This window comes from Harpia harpyja, chromosome 8 (genome assembly GCF_026419915.1).
Source record: "Harpia harpyja isolate bHarHar1 chromosome 8, bHarHar1 primary haplotype, whole genome shotgun sequence".
NCBI lineage: Eukaryota > Metazoa > Chordata > Aves > Accipitriformes > Accipitridae > Harpia > Harpia harpyja.
This window is the reverse complement of record NC_068947.1, coordinates 49,490,562-49,513,046: the sequence shown is the minus strand read 5'-3', so window position 1 is coordinate 49,513,046 and position 22,485 is coordinate 49,490,562. Positions and strand designations below refer to the sequence as shown.

Sequence of the window (22,485 nt, the reverse complement as noted above, 5' to 3'; positions counted from 1 at the left end):
AACAAGCCAACAGCCAGAAGAACTACTCCAGGCCTGTTAGGGAAGGAGATCCATTCTGATTACTTAGCAGGACCGCTAACATGAAATCAATAGGGTCTCACTCTGAAAGTGTCTTGTAGATGGGACTACTGAGTTTCCCATTGGAGTGTTGGCTAAGAATGACTCCTTCCTGTGCCAACCCTGAACCACACTGTTTCCCCTTGCTGAGGAAAAATAATACCTCTCACCTTTAATATGAAGATCTCGGGACACTTTAATATAAACCACAAATGAATCATTCCAATACTCCCGTTGTAGGAAGAGTGATACTATCTCCTCCTTCTTTCACACAGATCCAAACCTTGAGATTAAATGACTCGTGCATCTCACTTTCAGAGCTGGGTACAGAACCCGTGACATAAAAGTCCCAATCCAGTCTTTTGACGGAGAGGTCTTGCTCTAACCTGTCGACCTTGTACTCACCAATCTGCCGCACACTTCTTTTCCTTGACATCCTGTCCCTAATGCAGGAAGTAAATAACCCATCCAGTTTTTATGGTGAAAGTATCATCTGTGAGCAGAGAGCAGCAATAGGTTTAGGGGTCCTTTTCGGTTTTGGGTATGCCTGCATGTTCCAAAGGCAGTGCTAGGCACAAGCAGTGGGCAGCTCATAGGAGATGTCTCTGTTGCCGGGGAGGGTGAGGTTCCAGGGCAGGCATGATGTTGTCCGGCTGTGGGAAGAGCACAGGGAAGTCAGGCTGGGCATTGGCAGGTGGAGGTTGCTATCCTTAACGCAGAGGCAAGCAAGCTGCTGATGGACCTTGTGCTGCTTTGCAAGGGTATGATGAACAGGGTGCTGTGCCCTGGCTGGGATGAATTGCCTGGAGGGGTGTGTATGGGGTTGCGTCCTTCATCTTTCCACCTAGCAGTACCATTCTTGCTCTGAGTGCTCCCAGTTTAGTGTAAGAGCATAGTTGGGAACCTGTGCAACTCTACAGCTTTCTACCTCCATCGCAGCCAAGTCCTGTACTTTTAGGGGTGCAGGTTAGCACACCTTTAAGGCAATGTGCCATGCTGACCCATTCATAGGTGGTAAAAAGCCATGTATCGGCACATCCATCCCAACTTTGGAGTGCTTTAGTCTGCAAGGCACGACAGTAAGGAATAGTCCTTTTGCTCAAGGGAGCACCTGGTATTTACATAGGAATGCCTCTTTTTTTCCCCTATCTGGGCCTACTGGATAAATTTTTACTGCCTTGTGCTTGAGTCTCTTTACTGCCCAGCAGAACAGAATTCGAAAGTGAGCCCAGTTTGCCTTCTGTTTCTGGTTTTCCCTGCTTTGGAGTACCCACTAGCTTGCTTCAGCCTGGAGCCAGCGTAAGAGTAAACTCAGAAGCAACGTGGACAGAGTTTAATGTGTCAGCATAGAGCCAGATATTTTGTCCTGCCTGCAAGAACTTTGGATCTGCAAAACTCCTGGCAAGAATATTGTATTATGGGGAAGACCATCATCTCTCTCAGGATGAGAAGGACTTGGCTGCTTCTGCTCTGGGAAAGGTAATTATGGCTGAAGGCATATACTCTACAATGCCTGGCCTAGAAAATGCCAAAATGGTTGGTTTTAGCCTTAGTGCTTTATAAACCTGTGCAGTATAAGAAGCAGAAATATATTACTGGTATTCTGTTGTCTCATCCTGAAAAATGTTCGTCGGTCATGTTTCAGATGGGGGCCCACTGTAGACAGGGGGAAGATGGAGAGAGCAAGCAAGGACAAAAGGAATAAATTCTAGTTAGTACAAGCTTTTGCCATGGTTTGTGACTTAAGCATCTTCAAGGTGATGTAAATTGCAACCGTTTTCCTTCCATGGCACAACGCTTTTGTCTTGGGGGAAGAATTGTAGAAAACTCCTAGAAAACCACCTTGGTAGTTTTTCTCTTTCACAGGTAGAAAATGATTTACATAGGGTCACAGAGGTGATTGGAGAGACCTCTTTATATGTTTATATAAACAGGAGAGAGAATGCATTGTTTCAAACTACAGGCTGCATCCACAGACTCAGTGGGTCCCTGTAAGATATTCCTGTGACTTACTTGCTATCGAGAGGCAGGGGGGCTACACAGAACTTGCCAACAATGGATGGTTCATCCTTCCTCCAAAATTGATTCTTGGGGAGATACTTCAGTGTCACGCTGTTTATCTGGCAGAGGGGAACTCTGTGGGCCAGCAGGCGTTTGCCCATCTCCTGGTGCCTAGGTCTGCAAGGCAGGGTGAGAGATGTGAAGGAGAACATTCAATCAACCTGCAGATGCAGGCTGTGTGCAGATGTGTTGAAACACTGGAGGAACCTGGGGTATTACTGTGAAGCCCTCACATAATCAAATGGAGTGAGAAGACTCATCTGTCAAAACAGGGCATTGCATGAGAGTCTTACTGGCTGTATCTCCATGTTTTATCTCTATAGTCAGGAATATTTCTGTATAATATCCTTCTTTCCATCACACAATTACAACAACTCTTCTTGCTATTGCATATAAATTGAAACACTGCCCAGACTGCTACAGAGAGCTAAGTGGTAGATAAAGTCAACGTCTGTGAAACCATGAATGGCATGGATAGGGATCGGTTGTTCACCATTTCTTCCAGTACACAAACTAGGGGTCATCAAAGAAAGCTAAGACGTGGCAGACTCAAAAAGATTGCACACTGCACAGAGTACCATTCCTTTTAAGCTGTTAAAATCCTTGTTGTGGATGCTAGAAAGTTTACATAACTGTACAAGTCATGGGAGGGGGACTGGACAAGTTTGTGGAAGACAAAAGCTAATAAGGACAAAGATCTCAGCTTTGGCTCTGAAAGTCCCTGAGACGTAATTAGTCAGACACCGGGAAACTATTTGGGGAAGTATTGCTACATGCTTACACTGCCTTTTTTTATACTGTTGACCATGTTGAAGGTGGGATGCTTGGATAGAAGGACGTTTGTCTGTCCCTGTGCCCTTACCCAGGTAACATGAACTGAGAAATGCCAGAGGTTTGGTGAGCAGCCGATGATCAGAGCCCAGTCGGTCGTGTGCTAGGAAGGAGTGCTGCCCAGCCATTTTACATTGGTGGGCCACCTCCTTTCTGTGGAGTCCATCCAATGGACCTTCTTATGCTTGATCTACTTGGCACATCTAAAAGTCTGGAGACCATTGATTTCCTTGTGCTCATGAAGAATATGGGTGTAGCTGACTCAGCGCAATCCCAGAAGCACCCGGGCGACTGCCTGATCAGTAATGTGATGGTAGGGAAAGCGGAGAGGTGACAAATGGGTCAGGAAGAGCCTACAATTCCGCTGACCAGAGTAGCACCCCGGAGCGGGCTGACAGCTGCGCTCAGCATCCTCCTCGGCCAGAGTGGCCAACCCAAACCAGCACATCCAGTCCCTCCCTTAGACTGCAGTGGCAGATGCTGGAGGTTTTGGGTGTCTGACTGTCTGGCTTGAAGCTGTCAAAAATAGGAAGCATCACGAAATTGTAGTTACGAAGGTGAACAATGAATAGCAAATGGAAAACAAACAGAGGGGAGGCCATCTTTCTACTGTATATTGTCCATGGGGAGGATCAAGCCCTGCCCTAGGACAGAGGAGCACAGTAAGGTTAATCAGGCTGAAGAAAGTGACTCCTGGGACTGACGTTTGGTCCAACCCCACACAAGCTTTGGATAGATGTAGGATTCTTGGCTGGCTTCAGAAGTATGTTTTCTTGGATATGGGGGATGATGTCGTGTGTGTGTGTGTAAGCTATGGCAATGTAGCTGGGAAGTGTGCTGTGTAACAAGCTCCTTACTCTGTCAGCCCCATGGCAGCTATGGGGCTTGGGGATATGTCTGTTGGGGCACTCTGAGCAATGTGTGGGGTAACGGCATCCTGAGGAGTGAGAAGGGCAATGTGAGGCAAGACACAACCATGTGAGTCACTTGCTGATGGTATAAGACTGGCTGAACTCTCCCAAGTTCCTGTGCACTTCTGGGGAACTGCAGAATGACATGCATGTCAGATCACCTGAAATAAGTCAGTGATCAATCAGTGTCTGAACTGCGATGTGAGAATCTATGTTTAGATGCCCATTCGACACTGAGCTTCACTGCACTTGGAGGGCTGAGCTTTGCCTAGAGTGGGGAAGTTTCTTTGCTCTTTGCTACAGTGTGAATTAAGAGGGTTATCTTCAATTTTATACTCTCAAATCTATAGGTTTATTGCTGTAAGTGATTTTTTTTGGTTTAGCCTTGTGCTTCTTAGGAAGGCATTTAAATGAAACACAGCTGCTGTTCTCCCAGGGTAAGGGTATCTCTGGATAGGTTACCCTGCTATAACTCTACTGTCTCATTAAAACTTGAGGGTACAGCAAAGCCTTGGGATTGCCTGCCTGTCTCACTTCCCCAGGCAGCCTTTCCCTCCAGTGCTCACATGGCTCCTGCTGGACACCTATCAACCCTGCCGCCAACTGCAAAAGGAAGTGCTGCATGTCTTTCTGAGCAGATCAAGGGTCCTGACTTGACCTGGGTGTTAACTATTTCCTACCTCCGGCATCTTTGGAAAAGGCAGGTTTGGCTTCCAAGCTGGGGAGGGGTTGAACAGACTGAGCTCCACCAGGCTGGAGTACAAACTCCAAATTGCAGTGCCTGACTGAAAGTCTGTGACCGAGCAGCTATATCACGCTGGAGAGCACCCTAGAGCGTGGCTTTCCCTTCCCTGGTTCTCACCCCCACCTCCTGGTGCCCAGGACTGAAGCAGCAACACGATTAGCTTTAGGTCACAGTATTTTGGCTTAGCAGTAAGGACTGTGTGAGAGCCAGCGCTGGAACCCTTCTGATCCTAGGAGAGTTGGCTGGGGCTCTTGAGCAGACTGTTTTTCTGCTTCCTGAGGCAGCCAGCAGCATGTGCAAGCTGCACGTCTACATTGCAGTTCCCAGCCCACAGCAGTGGGCAGGGAGGTGTAGGAAGAAGTGAGGAAGCCGTCTTCTGGGGAACTGCTCTGTGGTGGGGAAATCCTCCTAAGGCAAAGGCTGTGGAACAGGAGTCTGAGTCTGGTCCTTTAATTCAGATACAGTTTAGAGGAGTGTGGTGCTTTCAAGAGAGAGCTGTCTGTCTACATGTGTGGTCTTGGTCCCCTGCCCCCTGCACTTTTCCCTACAATGGGAGCCTGAGTGCTTTGCTGCATTACTGCAGAGGCAACAAGCTACTGAACACATTTCCGACTGTGCAGAGATGCACTTGTCTCCTTTTTGCAACTGCTGTCCTACTGGGCATGAAGAGAAATGTCTAAGCCACCAAGTCCATCAGTTTGGAACCTCTGGTGGATGGGTTCTTGCTGTACCCATCTCTGTCTAGCAGAGCAGGGCTGATAACTATCTGACAGCGATTGCAGTTTGAATTGGCGCCAGGCAAGGGTATGGTGTAGAAAAGGAACCAGCGTAGCAACACAAAAGTATGAAAATTTGGGGATCCTGAAGTATGCCTACTGCTTTGTGCACTCAGGGAAGAGGTGGACCTAGCCAGGGTTACCGAGTAATGGTAGCACATGCCTGATGCTTGAGAGCATTTAAGGTAAATGTGGAGGGACTCGAGAAGAAAGATTGTGGTTCATCACACAGTTATTGCACTCAGGGAGATATGCTATTGTTGTGCCTTTCCTGGACCAGTATAAACATCCTTACAGATGGAGCTGGGATAAAACAGGCCAGAAGCATGCACTGTCACTCACATGGTGATCTTCGCTGTGTCCTTGGTGCTGTTGCTGCAGAAAGTGATCTCAATGCTGGTGACTATGTTTCTTTTCTTCTGCAAGTGGAACTCAACCAGGCTGTGATGGACTGAGCAAAAGGCAAAGTATGTGGGAGTGAGGGCAGGTACTATCAGTTGGACCTACCCCTGCCAAAAGAAGGCCTCTAGCACTCATTCCCTGGTCCCACCAGCAGAAAGACAAACAGACAGGAGAAAGAAACTAGTTTCCGTGCTGTGAGAGGCACAGTGAGCAGGTCTGTATAGTCCCCTGCAAACAGACAGGCATTTTCACTACCCTTTACTTCAGTCCTGAAGCCACGTGGCTGTGTTAATCCAGGGCTGCACCCATACTAATAAATCCATTGGAAAGGGCTCTAGGGAGGAGATGTGCAGGGTTATTGCCCTTCAGCTGTGTGTCTCAGACCAGCTGGGCCACAGCAGCTGATTCTGATGGGGATGGTGGGTTGTAACTACCTGGCCTCCCCAGAGGATCTGTCTCATTAGGTCAACACCCTTCTGACTCATTTTTTTTTCTCATGCTACTTACCACAGAATGGGGCTGAGGGACTGGTCATTAAATAAACTTTCACTTCCTTGGGCAGCTTTCTCAAGTTGACACCTGCCTGCTCCAGCAGGCCTGCAGGAGGAAATAAAGCCAGTGCAGGGAAAGCCATGAATGACTCAGAACAGAAATGTAATCGGTCCCAATTCACCTCCACTCACTCCACTGTCTCGGAGGACAGACCCTTTTTTATACCAGTGCAAATGAGAGCAAGTACAGGTTTGTGATGTCTGTTTGACAGGCTAACATTCCCTCAGGAAACCTATTCCACTACCCCAGGGAATCATCATCAGAGTACCTCTTGGAGGCTTTGTTTCATTCCTCTGCTAACAAACTGTGTTATCAGTTGCACCTGCGCAAAATGAGCAAGACTAAAGACTACCAAGTCAGGAAACTTAGTGCAGATGTAAATGACAATGCAACCACAAGGTGCTGGGAAATTGAATTTCTTGTTCAAGTGAGAAGACCACCATAACTTGAGGCCTGCACCACTGCTTAGCCGACAATGTGGCTTGGTGAGATGGGGAAGGGGTGGCTGATCTGAGGGCACCTATACCAAAAGAGGCCTCTCCTTATATTCCTCTGGTACCAGACTGCAAACATCACCAGAGCACTTCCTCTCCTCGTGCCACAGCTCAGTTTCAGAAGCTGAAGAGAGGCAACTATTACCTTCTACCAGTCCAGGGAGTTCATCTTTGGGGTGGCCATGGCAGGAATTTATGAGAAGGAGGTGACACAGCAACAGTGAGTGGTTTGTGGAAGAATGGGACTTCAGGCTTGGGCTAAAATTTCCAGGTGCTTCTCTAAACCAGACACTTTTTGAGCTAATTGCACTTGTTAGGCAGGTGATTCTAGAAACTCTCTTTTAACTCATTTGTGGGCCCTATGAAATATTTAAAGATCAGAAATGTTCAAGGTTTTGGTGTTCTACCTTGGGCAATATATGAGCTCTTAGAGTTTCTCTATAGAAGCCTGAAAACAAAACAGCTTCTCACTATCCCCAAAGAGATCCAAAGCAAATTCTGCTCAGAGAAGTCTGAACCGCGTACTGTGCTCTGCACTGACACCCATCAGGAATGTATTGTCATCTGCTCCAGGAAGGTCTCAGGCTGGTACTGTACCTATTCTGGGACAGGAGAACAGGAAGGGATCAACACAGTCCAGGCAATGACCATTTAAAAAATCTTGATGACTCGCACAGGGGAACGCCACGATTGGACAGGAATGTTTCAAGGCACTGACATAGAGATGTACTGCCCTCATGTGATCACAGATCAGATACTTATAGCCTGCAAGAAAAAAATGCACCCAGAGAAAAGCAGCCATGAGCCTTTCTGTTTGCTTCAGTCTTTTTGCATGCTCCCAAGGAACTGAGAGTCAAGAAACACTCTTACTGATTCTGCAGTGATCCCCTTCCCATTAATAACATTTTGCAGAGCATCTCTGTGACTACAAGCCCCGATCCCACTGCAAGAGAAGTTATGCAGGAAGTTAGAAGGGTATCTTGCAGCCTAACAGAGTGCCTCAGAAGAAGGGGACCCCAGGGCTGCCCTGTCTCCATCAGCGTACCATCGATGAGGCCCCAAGCTCCCTGCAAGGGGGTACAATAGCTTTGACTCCCACCTGCACTGGGTCACCAGCTATGGGAAGTGAGGTACCATAGGTGTCCCCTACAACCTGACCCTCAATGTAGCTGGCTCATCCAGAACATATTTGAATACTTACCCATGCTATTTACTATGTAAAGTCCTATTCTCTAGCAGGAAAGGGCAGTGATTGTACAAGCTGTCTCTCTAAGGATAGACATAGCTTGCAGCATGAAAACAAAAAGAAGCTTTTGCTAGTAGTACTTAAGGGCCTTTCTAGCAAAAATGTTTTCTTTGTTGACACAAAGTCTACTGATGCTAGGGTTTTGGCTCATACAGAAGTGTCACCAAAAGCACACCTCTTGACAGTGGTGCTGCCAAGACGCTTGACCTGTACGTAATTTTAATTTTAGCTGCTTGTTGTACTGCTGAGAGGACGTGTGGGCCATGAATCCCTGCTGCCATATGTCTTTACAAATACATGTTGTCTCACTTTGATGTCTGCCCTGACTGTAGCAGGAGCTGGTTGCCAAACAGCATTTTCGTAGGCTGCTAAATGGCCACGAAAGCCCTTTGCTTGGCCACAGAGTGTTCTCACCTGCAGAGATGAATCGGGGGCATCCTGGCTGATCCTTGCCTCCATTGACGAAATAATCGATGTGGCCTACAGGAATCCGGATCCCAAAATCTGAAAGGAGGTGAAATGCCACTTCATTGTTACGCTTGGCTCTTCTCTAGGCTTTACCCTACATGGTGTTTGACAGGCCCCAATAATTGGTTGAACATTAGTAGTGCTGGACCCAGCTCTAGTGCCGGAGGCAGCAAGGACAGGTTTCCTGTTCCTACACATCTGCATTGTGCAGGTTTCCTGCGTGGAGCAGAGTGTGCTCCAGGCCCTGCCATCAAAATGACCGGGAACTGCGGCGTAATCACCACCTCTGTGACTCAGGTTCTTGATTCTGTATAAAGCAGAACAAAACTGACGACAATCTTAATGGGGGATTATGAGGCATGATTGAGAGTTGTGTTGGCAGAGCTTTTTGTGATCTTCAGGCAAGAGGCGCGACTCAAAGGCACCACATTATTCTTTAGCACATGTTCTGCCTACTTAGACCCTAAGTGCTTTGGAAAGTTTACTCTGTTGTTCCACCAGCTGATGGTTCCACTCTGTTATTTTCCACTGGCACTCACAGTAGCACCCTTCTTAGGTCAGGTGGGAAAAGGCAAAGTAAGACCAGACATGTAAATTCCTTCCAGGTGGTAAAAGCCACACTGAGCTGATTCTGCATAAACTCACTCTGCTGTAGCAGGGTTAAGGAAGTAATATTTGCTGGAAGATTGCCTTTTGTCTAATCTCCACCCGTCTGTTGCTGCGAAGTGCTCTGGGATACGGATACCTGCCAATGAATTCATCATTAAGGCCTATCTAATCAAGAAACATCCTCAGAGTAAACCTGAACACAAGGTAATCTGGCATAAAAGGCACAATGACCTACACACTCCTTAGCAATAGTGACAGCAGGAGGAACAGAAGCATGGGCCGAAGAAGATGGAAGCCAGCTTACTGTCAGCATCGGTATGAATGGCTTCCACAAAGAGGGCATCCCCAGGATCCAGGCGTTCCTCAGGGCTGGCTCTGGTGTACTTAGGGCCTGCAGGATCCAGGCCTGTAACAAAATCAAACGCCTCAACAACAAATGCTCTTCAGCCCCTCTCTTTCTTGTTTCTGGACAAGGTATTTTATCCAAAACTTTAAAAATGTTGCTAGGCAGAAGTGATAAATTATTCCCAGGTTGCACTGGTCATGCTCCAGAATGGTTTCTGTCCCCACTGACTTCCACTACAGCTTCCTTACCTTGTTCTCCACTATTCCACTCCCCTTTAAGCAGTTTTGTACCTCAAGTTTCTAGGCTGTAAAGACATGACTGAGGTTCAGATAGCTCTAACAGAGTGGGTGCAGAGTGTCTTTTGGATTTTTGGTGAAAGTGAATCAAACTCATAACAACTTCCCTAATTGTACTGTCATCTGTATTAGTATTACAGTCTGAGAAATGTCACTGAAGATCATCAGTTGGGTGATGAATTCAGCATCCAAGCATTACAAAGGTTTGATACTATCAAAATATCCTTAAAATAAAGAGGCTTCTGAGCCCTCTACCCACAAATAAAATCGAGTCCTTAAGCAGCCATCTCCATTTTTGCTTAAAACTTGCTCCTAGAGCAACTTCTGGGGAGTCAAAGGAATACAGAAAATTACCCTTGGCAATACCAAGGTACAGTCAAAGATTATTTTTTTCTGTTCTGGCTGAGGTTTATCCTGTTCACTTTTCATAGAAAATTAATCTCACAAGATTTTTTTTCACTCCCCAGGCAACAACAATAGTTTAAGCAGCAGCTCTGTTCCACGTGCCACTTAGCCTCAGAGCTGGGCAGTTTCACTGCCTTGGACTCAGTCCCATTAATTCTCTATAAAGGCGGCAATATCAACAATATACAAACTGATGTTTCTGCATTTCTGAGGGAGGAGGGGAGGAGAGAAAGGGAAAGAAGGAAATAAAATTCTTTCCTATTCTTTCAACAAACAAAAGCTAATAATGGGACAAGTGGTCAGAAGAATATACAGCTTTAATTTTTCTTCCGTGTTCTTTAATCTTGACACATACAAAAAGCTGAGATGTTCCCCCCCCATACTTCTGCAGATCAAGTTTTAGTTAAAGGCTTTAAGAGATACTGAATAGTGTTATTCAGTATAGCTTAAAGTTCTTCCATGAGTAGCAGTCAATTCTAGCATGGCTCCAAGGCAAGCACGTTTCTATCCTCTATTCCTACCTCCTCCAAGCACAAGCTGCATGAACTCCACTGAGATTTACATCCTCAGCAGCTAAGAAAACTATTCACTGAAGTTCCAGTATATGCAGCTGAATTCCCTCGGGCTTTTTCATTTCCTCTGCAAGAATTGAAACAAATTGCTCTTCAGCAATTTTGGATACAGGCTGTTCATTCCAGTTCCTGGACCATTTGCTTTCCTGCACAAGGAGATATCCACAGGAACAGGCATGGGTTGAAGAAACTCACTTCACAAAAATAAACTGCATGCTCTGATCTCCAAGACTCACTCTGGTTTTTCTCCACAGCTCTTTTTAGGTGATTGAAAACACTTCAGCAAATTATGGCTCTGGGATCACATTCCTCTGTGCATGTATGCATGTGTGAGATGAGGCAGGAGATGAGATCAGACATATCTTGGGTCTAATTCCATCTGTCTTCAGGCTCTTAAATCTGAACTGGAACCTGCAATGCCCAGCGTGCCTATGAAATCATAGCACAATCAGGAGTGTAGAAAAAGGGTGTCTTCTAGCAGAGTTAAAAAATAATGGAGTAAATAAACCTACAGAGCTTTTATTACATGTAGACAACATAAAGGGGAGGAGTCTCTGACTCTGAAGTTAATTACCATGGTTTCCCAGGAAAGTGTCTGGTTCTGAAGATGTTGCTGATTATAAAATCCTGGTGCAGGAGAGTCATTACTCCAAGTCCCTCCTAATGTAAACTTTAATTCACAGCTTAAAAAAGGGCCCAGCATCAAACTCAGCTCCTTTTAAGGAATGCCTGTATTTCATGCTGTGCGGGTAGCTGTGACATGCGAAGGCTGAACCAGCATTTCTCTGGCCTGCCCTGCTGAGTGTGCAGTGAGACCCTCCTTGAGGATACCTCTGAGAGACAGACCAGCATGGGCTGAGGCAGACTGGGAGCTGTGGTCACTCTACTGGAGCCTTTATGTCTGTTTCTTCTTGGTGGTATTTCCCCTCCTATCAAAATGAACCTCCATCCCTGGGGATTCCCAGAACCTGACAAGACCCTCAAAAACCTGATCTAACTTAGAAGGCAGCCCTGCTTTGAATAGGGGAGGTGAACTAGATACCTTCCAAGGTCCCTTCTTACATAAATCATTCCATGACTCTATTCATGCTCCATACCTAAAGACTGACAAGGCCCTGAGTGAATCAAAAAGCTCTAAATGCCATCATCAGCCTCTAACCATCTTCATCTGTGACTCCCCCACTACAACCTTTTCCTCACACCCAGGAGTCCGGCTGTCTGTGTTTAAGGTTAGCTCTGATTTGGTACAGCTGGGTGGCCTTAGACCAGTCTACTGTGAAAACAGCTGATTTGTGGGAGAGAACAGCAAGAAGCCTCATCTGGGGCCTCCCAAGGTTGACTCAGGCTCTTGCCTTTGGTCTATGCCTGAGCTGTGTCGTAGGCATACCATGCCCAGCCCTGTGTCTTGCTTTTATCATGTTGACTTGACTTTCTGGCTCGATCTTGGGCTTGCCTCATCACTACAGACTCGCCTGGCGATCACTGGACTGTGGATGACTCTGGTTCTTGTCACTGGACCTGCTCTGCTCTTCTTGCCCAGATACGGTAAGACCGTGTCCCTTGTCAGTGAAGCCACTGTCCCTGCCTGAATTGCTGTCCCCTTGGGTCTCAGCTCACATTTTCCTGCAGAGCAGCTCTTGCTGCTCCCCCACAATGACATGCGTTGTGGGCTTTAATTTTAAGAACTACAGAGGTATACCTGGAAGCATGGAAGAGGTACACATAAAGTGGAAGCATTAGTCACGAGGCCTCATATTCTTTTAAGCTGGCACCAATTTGAAGAGTGGAGCAGAGGGAGAAGGACCCTTTTGCAAATACATGCATTCTTTTGGCAGTGTGGAGGGGACTGATGTCTGGAAAGGCACTGTCACGCTCTTCTGAAGCTAGGAAGGAGCCCATAAACTTGGATCTAATGAGCCCTTATACAATTTAAAGACCACTATAGTTGACTCCCTTTCCTTGCTCTTTCATTCTCTCCCTTGAAGAGCAGGTGAGGACCCAAGACTCAGTTTTATGATACCTGTTATCCGTCCCAGCTGACCGCCATGGAAGTGCCCCACCAGGCCCCCGACATGCGCACCAAGGCTTACCCCAATGATGTGGATGGATGTCCCTGAGACTCCCAGGGCCTGCAGATTGATGATAATACAAATTAATGTTTCTGTAGCAGAAAGGTGTAATACCCTGTCCCAGCCCACACAGCAGCTCTGTATCTCTTCTAATATAGGATTGCTTTTGAGGTGTATGGTGGAGAACCAAATAGATGTGGGAATGATGGGCATTGCCCTTTCTGTTTTTCAGCGTCTTTCTTCAGGTCCACAGATGCAAACCCAACCCTAACCATGGTGGTCAAATGCTCTTGTTCATAACTATGTAGCCTGTAGCTTCTCTTTCCACAGCTTGCTTCAGACTGAATTTCCTTCTCTCAGCTGAGTGATTCATGTTCACCATGTGAATAATCTTTTTCTCAGTAAAGCAGAGGAATTTTTTTTTTTTCACTTTTGTACCACCATTGTACCAATACTCTGATTAGTATTTTAAGATTATATTTTCAGAGATTAAGGATTTATCCACGGGCTGAACTGCCAGATAAAGCACAGCCATTTAGACCTGATGTGAGATGACCCCATCCACAGGAGTTCAGCTGCCTGCAGGCTGGTCTGCATGATGCAGTACCATACAATGGGAGAGCATATAGTGCAAGAGAGCGTGGGGGCAAGATGAAAAATCTTGACTTTGAAACGTATGAGGCCATATCCTGGAGCACTACTGAGGCTTATGAGAAGAGAATATAGTCTTCTGTGGTGTAGTGTTGCAGGAGAGGCTGGACAGAAAAAGTCCTTAAGTAGCTGATGAGTGGTGGGGACACTGTCCAGCTCAGTCATTTGTTCACAGTGTGGGCTAATCAGTAACAAGGGATGACAGTCCTCTCCCTCTCCACCCCAGCCCCCATCCTTCTAATGACTCAGCAGCTCCAAGGGTTGCTGTATTTCTGGATACAAATGTGTGACTGTGCACAATGTGGTGCATACCCAGGGACTCCCATGCTGTGCAGCCTGGGTCTGCAGTGCAAATATTACATGGAGAGTTTACGCATAGCTGGTTAACATGAAGGTGTGTCACCCTCATTGCGTAAGTGTTGTTCAGCTGCACTGTGCACAAACAAACCAGGACACATCTGGGGATTTCCAGCTACTGAGAAGTGTATCTGAAACCCAAAGCAAATATAAAATACCCTCAAATCCCACCCCCTCCAACTCCCTGGACAAAATTTCTGGGCAGAAGACGACTGTCCAGTGAAGCATAGACCTGAGAAAACCCACGGCATCCTTCAGGTTTGTCCTGGGCTGGAGAGGCAGCTGACAACTGGGATGTTTTTCCCAAAAATGTCAAAACTCAAGAGAAAGAAGAAAAACAGTGGCATGCTCAAGCCTGGACTGAGATGGAAAAAAGAAATTTCTTCAGTGCTACACTCTGGAATAAAGAGCCCACTGGTCCAGCTCTTGGAGACAGCAGATTTGGAGCAGTTTTCTGCATTGTTTGCATGAATGATGTTCTCTGGCCATGCTCCCCCTCCACTGGAAATGCACAGTAGCTTACCAGGAGCTTGCTGATGAATTGTGAGATGGAGAGGGCCAGCTGTGTGACATTTTCCACTGCAGAGGGATAGGCTCCTGTAGACCCATAAACCCAGTCTACTGCGATCACGTTCACCTGGCTTGTGTGCAGTATGGCATGGACAAGCCCTTCAATCCAGGAAGGTTTGGTACCCAAAGCCCTGTGGAGTCATCAGAAACAAGTATGTTAGGTGTCTTCCAAAATAGGCCATGTGCCAGTATGTTGTTGACTGGTGCTGGAGCTTCATGTGTCTTAGAGGAGGCTGCCAGTCAGTTTCTGAAAGATTTGTCTGGTGCCAGATACAAACACGTGGCATTTCTTTGCGATGGTGTAATAACACTTTCCAGAATGGGCTGATTCAGAATGGAACCAGATATTTTAATGAATGAGATAACATTTGCAGGGCTCAGGCTGAGATCTCAGTGTTGCTGTGGTGCTTCAGTTAGCCCCCCCCCAGAGCCCACCTAGGGTAAGTTAGCTGACCAGAAACACCTGGATTCTGCTCTGCTACCAACTGGCAGGAAGTCCTTGGCCAAATCACCTGGCCTTTCACTGCTATATTTCCTCATTTGTAGACAATTTAAAAAAAAATTCTATACCCCAAAATTCAAGGAAAACTGAGGAGGCTATGTTCTACCCACTCTCCCTAATACCACCTGGTGAGGGGTGTGCTATGTCACATAAGGGCAACAGCTGGTTTTCTGAAAAGACCCTGCAACATCTTCTGTGGTTTTGTCCTGGTCTTCTATGCACTTTCTGTTCAGGCTTTTGCACATCAAAACAAATAATGTTATATGGTCACACCTGGCTGAAAAATGGCACAGTAAAATAAGCTTGCAGAATGGTGACAGCTTAAAAAAACCCAGCTCAAATCCCTACAGTTTCAAGAATAGAAGTCTAATGTGTCTGGTAAGGCTCCTAAATGGCTGACTAATCCAGACTGTTGATAAATCAGGACATGAGCTCCAAGAAGACAATTTAAAGGGACAAGAATCTTGAAGGAAAGACTTCTTAAATAAAAAGGTCGAAAGAAGGAAAGAAAAGGAAAGGGGTAAAAGAGGACAGAGTGAGAGAAGCAAGAGAGTGAGAGAGAGAAAGATTGATTCTAATTTCCTAACTTTTTTTAGGCTCCAAAAAAACGTGAAACACACATAAAATAGGCAGCTGGTCCCAAACTAAAGGACATAAAGTTGTGTTATAATGAGGGTTGTCAGTAGCATTTTCCATGCCTCTGGCCCTGGCCCACCAACAGTCTCCCAGACAATTCCCAGGTCCAGCTTGGAGCTGAGCACTCCAGACTCTTCTTGGCAGCTGTTTTGCATGCAGGCACTCTGCTGGGGAGACCAAGAAGGTCACACAAGCAGGAGGTTTCCCTGCCAGCCCCACTCAGTGCTTGGGAATACCCCAGCAGTGTTTTATTTACCAATAAAAACCTAGTCACAGTGCTCTTCTTTTTTTCACCTGAAGCCATGGATTATGATCTTGGTTTCCAGGCTGCTGTTGAAGCTGTAGTTCTCGATGCTATCATCAGCTAAAATCAGCTCGCCACAGCTGGGTCTTGAGGAGGTAAACAGAAGAAACTGGACTTTAAGCTTACTGCCCCGTAGGAAATTTGCTGTCTGGAAGTCAGTGCAGTGATGCCTTGAGAGTCTGTCTGTACTCCCTGCAATGAGAGGGAGTGAATAGCATATTTAGTCTGCATCTGTGCGATAGAAAAAAAAAAAAAAGCTCATTCTAATTCATTAGGAAAATGAAGGTAGCAATCTTGCTTCTATTGGTAAAGATTAAAAGGATAGAACATAAATTAAAATCAGCCTATTCTGGAAACTTTATCTGTCTGATAAAGTTGTTTCTGTCCTTTGGTGGAATTCACGCTGGCTGGGGAAGATAACTGTGGATGTCATGGTATCTTTGACTTCTGAAAGTTGTTTTACTGAGACATGAATGACATTCTGTTGGGTTTTTGTTCCAAATTGGCCACACACACCAGCTACTAAGTACATTTATGAGCCAGCTATTAGATCTTTAAAAAAATGATTGCCAACAGGTAGTCACCACTGAATGGGGATATTTCTATTAGGCTTAGTAGAAGGTACAAGTTTAATTGACAATTGTATCAAAAATCCAGAAATAAATATGAGAATGCTGATGTTAAAATATAAGAAGGCTGATGACAAAGTGCATCAATGATAACTTCCTGATTGATTCATTTCCTGGATGAAAATGCTTTATGGGAAAGAAAACGCAGCTACTGGAAGGCACTTTGATCTAGACAGAAAAAAACAACCCAAAACATCAAACCTGTAGCTAGTAAAAAACTGAGCAAATTTAGGCTAAAAAGCAAGCATAGACGTTTAGCAGTATGTATGTATGGCTAGCAGTATGTATATATGGCTAGCAGTATGTATAGCTAGGTTACCCACAGAAGAGTTGGGTTCTCCATCTTTTGTCATTTCAGAGGACTGGCTGCTATTTTGGAAGGCTTGTTGAAGGTAAGATGCTGGATTTACTGAAGGAGTAATGGGGTGAAATTTATTGACCTGCGATGAGCAGGAAGCCAAATAATTGATTAAATGAGCCCTTCTGACCTAAAAAGTGTTACTTTATGAACTGGCATAGTTGCATCCTGCTGCAATCACAATGCATGCACCTTCCCTTTTCTGGACTGGAGGAAGTGAAACGGCCCTGAATCTGCACGTACAATAAAATAAAAATAATTTTTTTTTTTTTTTAAATCAAACAACCAGCTTCCTAAGTGCTGGCTGTTCCCATAGAAGATACTTTACACTAGCTAGGCTGAACATGGCCTAAGGGTCAGCACAAAGGAGTGAGATTCAACATTCAGATTCCCCCTTGTGGGATGTGACTATCCCTCACTGTTGTTTATTTTGGTCTTCCTGTGTACTGAAGGCAAGAGAGAAGATGTTCTCTGAGCTCAATTTGGAAAAAACAGAGCTCGTGAGGCAGCTTAACTAGCAAGGGCGGGTTCCATGCAAACGCGGTGCATGTCAGAAATGGTGTAAGACGAGGGGGATCGTGAGTAAAGATAAGGCAGGAGGTGCACTGCTGTGAAGCTGCAGCTGATGTGGGACTGTAGGGATGACCACAAAAGCAGTTTCACTGACAGTACAATTAAAGAAAGACATGTAAGTGTGGTGTCTGTTTATTTTCCCTCAGCTACTGCAGATTACACTTGCTAAGCTTTCAAAGCAGGAGATGCCAGTGCCGGAGGTCAAGTCGTCGCTCTTCTGCTTCCTTACACTTCAGAGTAAACCTGGATCATTCTTTTAAATCAGGTTAGTGGAATTAAATCACTGAGACTGATTGAATCAAAGCATGGGAGAAGAAAGGACCATTCTTGCACTACCCTTTCTCCTGGCACCTAACTAGATTATAGCAAGGGCCTCTTGACACACAGGTTGTTTAGGGAGAATTGAATTCAGATCCTTCTATGTAAAACCTTCAATCCCTTGCCAGGCACTCGCGTTTTTCTTACCTGCTTCTGCTGAGCTGAACAGCAAGAGGACAGCAAGAACAACGAGGGGCTTTCTCTTTGGATCATCAACCATCTTCCTGTTAGTCCACTACAAGTACAAGGATTGTACAGGGAAAAATAGCCGTGGTGGGTTTCTCTATCAGCTTGACTGTTAATGATCAACCAGCTTGTGCTCTTTTGGGAAAAAAAGGGTAAGGGCAATTACCTCTGCTCTTATTTGACCATTAGCCAAAGTCTGTGACAGCAGAGGGCTTCACTGACTTTTTGGTTTTAAAAGATCCTGACATTCCTTTCCTCCTTACCTCCCTTTCCTCAAGGAAAACTTCTGACTTCAGAAATCAGCTAGTGAAACCAGTCCCAGCAAGTGACAGAGTTACAGTGCTTTATCCTTGCCACCTAGACCTGTCTGTCAAGTTCTGACTGTGGACACTGATTTGTCACAAGGCTTCGCAGTAAGTCCATGCCAGGAAGATTCATGCCAGCCTTGCGTCTGTGTATTTTCCTATTGCATTGCTGTCTTTTTCCTGTATTTCTACTTTTGGTCGGATTCCTGTAGCTGCCAAAAGAAGGCAAAGCAATGGATTACTTCTGAAGAGTGAGGGGAAAGACAGGCTAAAATGTAACTGGTGGCCATATCACTGTAATATGCTCAGATTGTACATTTCTTAGCGTGGGCACACTCTCCACTTTTCCTTTAGAGACTGCATTTCAGATACTACAGAAATAAAAGGATGATGCCAGTAATGCACCAGTATCACAAGCATGCAAATACTTCAAACAGATCTTTGAAGAAAAAACTTTACTGCTTTGGTGTAAACAGATGGAGAAGCATAAGCGCGCAACCAAACGTGTAACGCCGAGTCTGCCACACGACGTTCATGAGATGGTGGTACCATCTCCCCGGCTGCGTTAGGCTTTCAGGTAAGGGCACACCTGTTTCCTAAGTCTCATTGGTGCGTGCTGGTCCTTTTTGCAAAAGAACAAGGCAGCCTTACCCTTGACTGTTAAATGGCAAGAAAGGTAACGAGCGAAAGAGCATTCCCTGTCCAGGCACTATTTTACAGCTGCTTTATTTGAACAACAAAATGAAGAAATTGCTTCAGTCTGATCAGAAAGATGACCAAAGACCTTTCCAAAAGCATCAGACATTATTTTCCTTTACGTTTATTGGTAACAGCCATCATTTCCTTACCCCAGTTTGCTCCAGCCAAAGGCTTTGGGGCTGTTTCAGGCAGAAGATCTCTTTTATTTCCAAGTGACTCCAGAGAGAAATTTCTCCAGTTCTCACAGGGAAGTTAGGCAGCATCAGCTGCCTGGCCTGGAGGGCTACTGCAGCCCTGCCCCATCTGCATCCTCCCAGAGACACATAGACAGATACATTCTGATCCTGAAATACTTGGCTCCATGATCAAGCTGGCTTATTGTCAAAGAAGTAGGTTCTTAGTGTCTCTTCAAATATGTGATTGAGTTTGTCAACCCAATCAATTTTCCAGGATTGAAAGCCACGATACAAATAGCCAACTCCTGGCTTCTGTCCCACTCTTCATCTTTCCAACCCCAGCAGTAGACTCATGTTGATTCACAGGTTGTAAGACAAAAGCCCATAGACTGCAACGGACCCCCTCCTTCTTCATTACACCCACAAATTCCACTGATCTGGATAATCTCTCAATCAAGAAAATAGGAAATAAACCTGTGAAATTGTAGCGATAGGCAGTGACATTTCCATGCAAGCCTCCAGAGCAACAGCGTAATTGTGAAAATGACAAATTTCTTAGACTATAGACAAATTGGAGCACCTAAAGAAAACCAGCAAACACCTCTTTCCATTTTTTATTTAAAATTATGGTAATAAGCTCTACTCTTTGTAGCAGGATGCAACTGTTACTCTTTGCCAAGTTCTATGGAAATTTTGAAATCCATGTAATATAAGGCAGGCACTGGTATTACAGCCTTAGAGTAAAACAAACTTGTGGCCAAGATGTGCAGGTCTGATTTAGTTTTGCACTGCTATGTGTATTTGCAGAGTTGTTAAACAACATCCTGGGATGCTGCTAAAAAAAAAAGTCGTCATGAAATTGGAAATTCTGTTTCCTGAGCAGTTTTTTTTTTCTGTAATCTCAGATTTAGTAATTCCAGGAAATTTTTTATTACATCAGCACACTATGGTGGTCCCTCATGCAAACAGTGAAAGCCACTCAGTTCCTCTGTGCTTAAAATGCTCTTACCAGTAAAACTATTTTGGTAAGAAGGGTTTTCTTTTTCTGTTTGTGAACTTAATTACTCAGCAACTACAGTTATGTTAGTTCAGAAACTTAATGTTGGTGCCACTTATTTTACTTCCCAATGAGTGATTATAATAGCAATAGGAACACTTTTGCAAAGACTTTCAAACCACATTAGATTTCTTTTAACAGTTCCTACAGCCTACGATCACAAAGCACTGTGTGATTCATTTGAGAATGAGTCAGTGATAATGAAAGCAAACAAACTCAATTCTTCGCACAAATTCTTTTCATTAAAAAAATTGAAAAAAAACCCACAGTCTGCACATTCAAGCAAATGCTGAAATGCCCAACTCCGCTGAAAATGTCATCTCCCCACCCACAAAGCAACAGCTTGCAGAGGCATATAAGCACTGCAAATGCCCAGTAGTCAAGTGGAAATCTGATCATAGGAAATTCACTTAGACTGGAAAACTGTTCATTGATACTAGAAACAATGCAGTCGAGGTAGCAGTGCAGGACGTTGAGGGAAACCAAGGGTGAGTTAAGCAAATAATGACTATTTAAAACCACTCCCTGAGGTCTTTGCATTCGAGGGGGGGCATGAAATATATGCAGAGCGTAGTTCACTGTACATTAAGGCCTGGATCCACCCTACTGCTGGAATACTTGGTATCACAGCTCCTGTATTTTCTGTCCCTTGCCCCTGGAGTAGAAATCATGGCTTTATGTTAAGCACTTCGGCTCCTGTGTATTGTTCCCAGGATTGACAAAGGAACTGGGTTTAGTTCTCACCTCAACAAAAAGCGATTCAAACTCCTGACTTTCAGAAGATTGTCCTAACTATGAGACAGTGGGAAGAAAACATTAAAGATTGACTTGGCAGCTGAGGAAGGGAAAACACGGGCAAGTCTGATTGGGTACTCAGTCAGGAAAGGAGGAAAACCAGTCATTTTCTTGAGTCTTTCATGAGTCCTTTCTGGACCTTCCACCTAGTATGACTGTACAAGCATGCACAAGAAGGGAGAATGCATCCTTGCCACGTATCCCTGTAGTCTCCCCAAAATAGAGGAGCCTAGGTGAGGGCACCAGCCACCAGGCTCAAGTTTCTCACTTTCTCTGCTCTGTGAAGCTCTAATCATCCTCTACAATGTGGAGCAGCTTGGTAGAAAGAACTTAGCCCTGTTTTGAGGGCGTATGGGTGACCTCCTGTGGTTCCTTCCACCCTAAAATAATCTAAGTGAAAGTATCAGTCCCTGCTTCACGTTTCTTTCTGCTAACCCCAAAGATCTCATAACCTACAGGAAAGCTGTAGTGTGCAAGGTGGGAGGTGCCATCCTCTCAGCAACAAGTTCAATCCAAAGTCTCTGACCTCTTGGGAGGACATTTTACCTGACAAGAGGACTAGTCAGCGGCAGAGAACAGCTGCTCCTGCCACCAGGATACAGCAGGAAGATGGCCACATTACATTTCTAGTGTGAACACTGTGACTTGGAGTCTTCACAGGGTAGGGAGCTCCCTTTGACGCTTGACAGAGACTAAGAACAGAGGGGAAAAGGGAACAGAGGACAGAAAGGCTTGTTAGGTGTTTCTGTCACTGAGCAAAAGGAATTTATGGGATGAGCCTGAGTCCATCTGGAAGCCAGTTATGTGCCATGTCATTCCAACATAGCTATGGAGAATGGATCAGTATTATTGTGATTTTGTAAGAACTGAATGTGACAGCATTGCTCAGCCCAAAGTGCAGTGTCATTCTTAGCTCATGCTACAGCCTGCAGTGATGAGGTAAGGGAGCTTACAGGGACTCCTAGAAGGAGGAAAAAAACCCACTCAGCCTTGGAACATCTTCAGTGTTGATTTTTGGAAGGTCTTCTGGTTAGAAGTCTCCACGGTTGCCAATATTTTTTTTTTTCCTGAACTGCTTATGGGCACTGTTGTGTGAAAAACAGAGCTGAGGTCACTCCAAGTGGTGGTGAATAGTCCAACACAGCTTCTTGGCAGTGAGCGTGTGGTCGTGGTTGAACCCCAGCCAGTAACTAAGCACCACGCAGTTGCTCGCTCGCCTCCCTCACAGTGGGATGGGGGAGAGAATCAGAAGGGTAAAATTGAAAAAAACTTGTGGGCTGAGATAAAGACAGTTTAATAGGTAAAGCAAAAGCTGCACACACAAGCAAAGCAAACCCAGGAATTCATTCACCACTTCCCATCGGCAGGCAGGTGTTCAGCCATCTCCAGGAAAGCAGGGCTCCATCACACGTAACTGTTACTTGGGAAGACAAAATGCCATAACTCCAAACATTCCCCCCTTCCTTCTTCTTCCCCCAGTTTTATATACTGAGCATGACATCATATGGTCTGGAATATCCCTCTGGTCA

The 22,485-nt window shown here is 45.3% G+C and overlaps 1 protein-coding gene and 1 long non-coding RNA gene across 3 annotated transcripts; one reads left to right on the top strand and one right to left on the bottom strand.

Annotated features, from left to right (window-relative positions):
* Positions 1–228: 228 nt before the first annotated feature.
* On the bottom strand, positions 229–18,137 carry PLA1A (phospholipase A1 member A). Of its 2 annotated transcripts, XM_052793992.1 has the most exons (11): positions 17,886–18,049; positions 15,851–16,052; positions 14,372–14,549; positions 12,792–12,900; positions 9,457–9,558; positions 8,490–8,579; positions 7,427–7,594; positions 6,291–6,380; positions 5,724–5,832; positions 2,071–2,235; positions 229–710 (listed from the first exon to the last, which is right to left on the bottom strand). In XM_052793992.1, exons 1-11 carry the CDS (start codon positions 17,956–17,958, stop codon positions 626–628), a joined length of 1,371 nt encoding a protein of 456 aa, XP_052649952.1. In that variant the 5' UTR covers positions 17,959–18,049; the 3' UTR covers positions 229–625. The 2 variants fall into 2 exon arrangements, with proteins under 2 accessions (XP_052649952.1, XP_052649953.1); XM_052793993.1 differs by lacking the exon at positions 7,427–7,594 and having other exon boundaries at positions 17,886–18,137.
* Positions 11,377–17,954, top strand: LOC128144767 (uncharacterized). The gene is made up of 3 exons (XR_008236204.1): positions 11,377–12,316; positions 17,567–17,685; positions 17,867–17,954. It is a non-coding gene; the product is annotated as an uncharacterized LOC128144767 (long non-coding RNA).
* Positions 18,138–22,485: the final 4,348 nt, after the last annotated feature.

Excerpts from the sequence above, each read along its gene's own strand:
- PLA1A (XM_052793992.1), bottom strand. The coding sequence starts at position 17,958 with ATGGTTGATGATCCAAAGAGAAAGCCCCTCGTTGTTCTTGCTGTCCTC. Across the intron at positions 12,901-14,371 it reads AATTCATCAGCAAGCTCCTG|GCCCTGGGAGTCTCAGGGAC; the intron begins GTAAGCTACTGT and ends ATCAATCTGCAG. Across the intron at positions 5,833-6,290 it reads TCCCTCAGCCCCATTCTGTG|TCCATCACAGCCTGGTTGAG; the intron begins GTAAGTAGCATG and ends CCTTTTGCTCAG.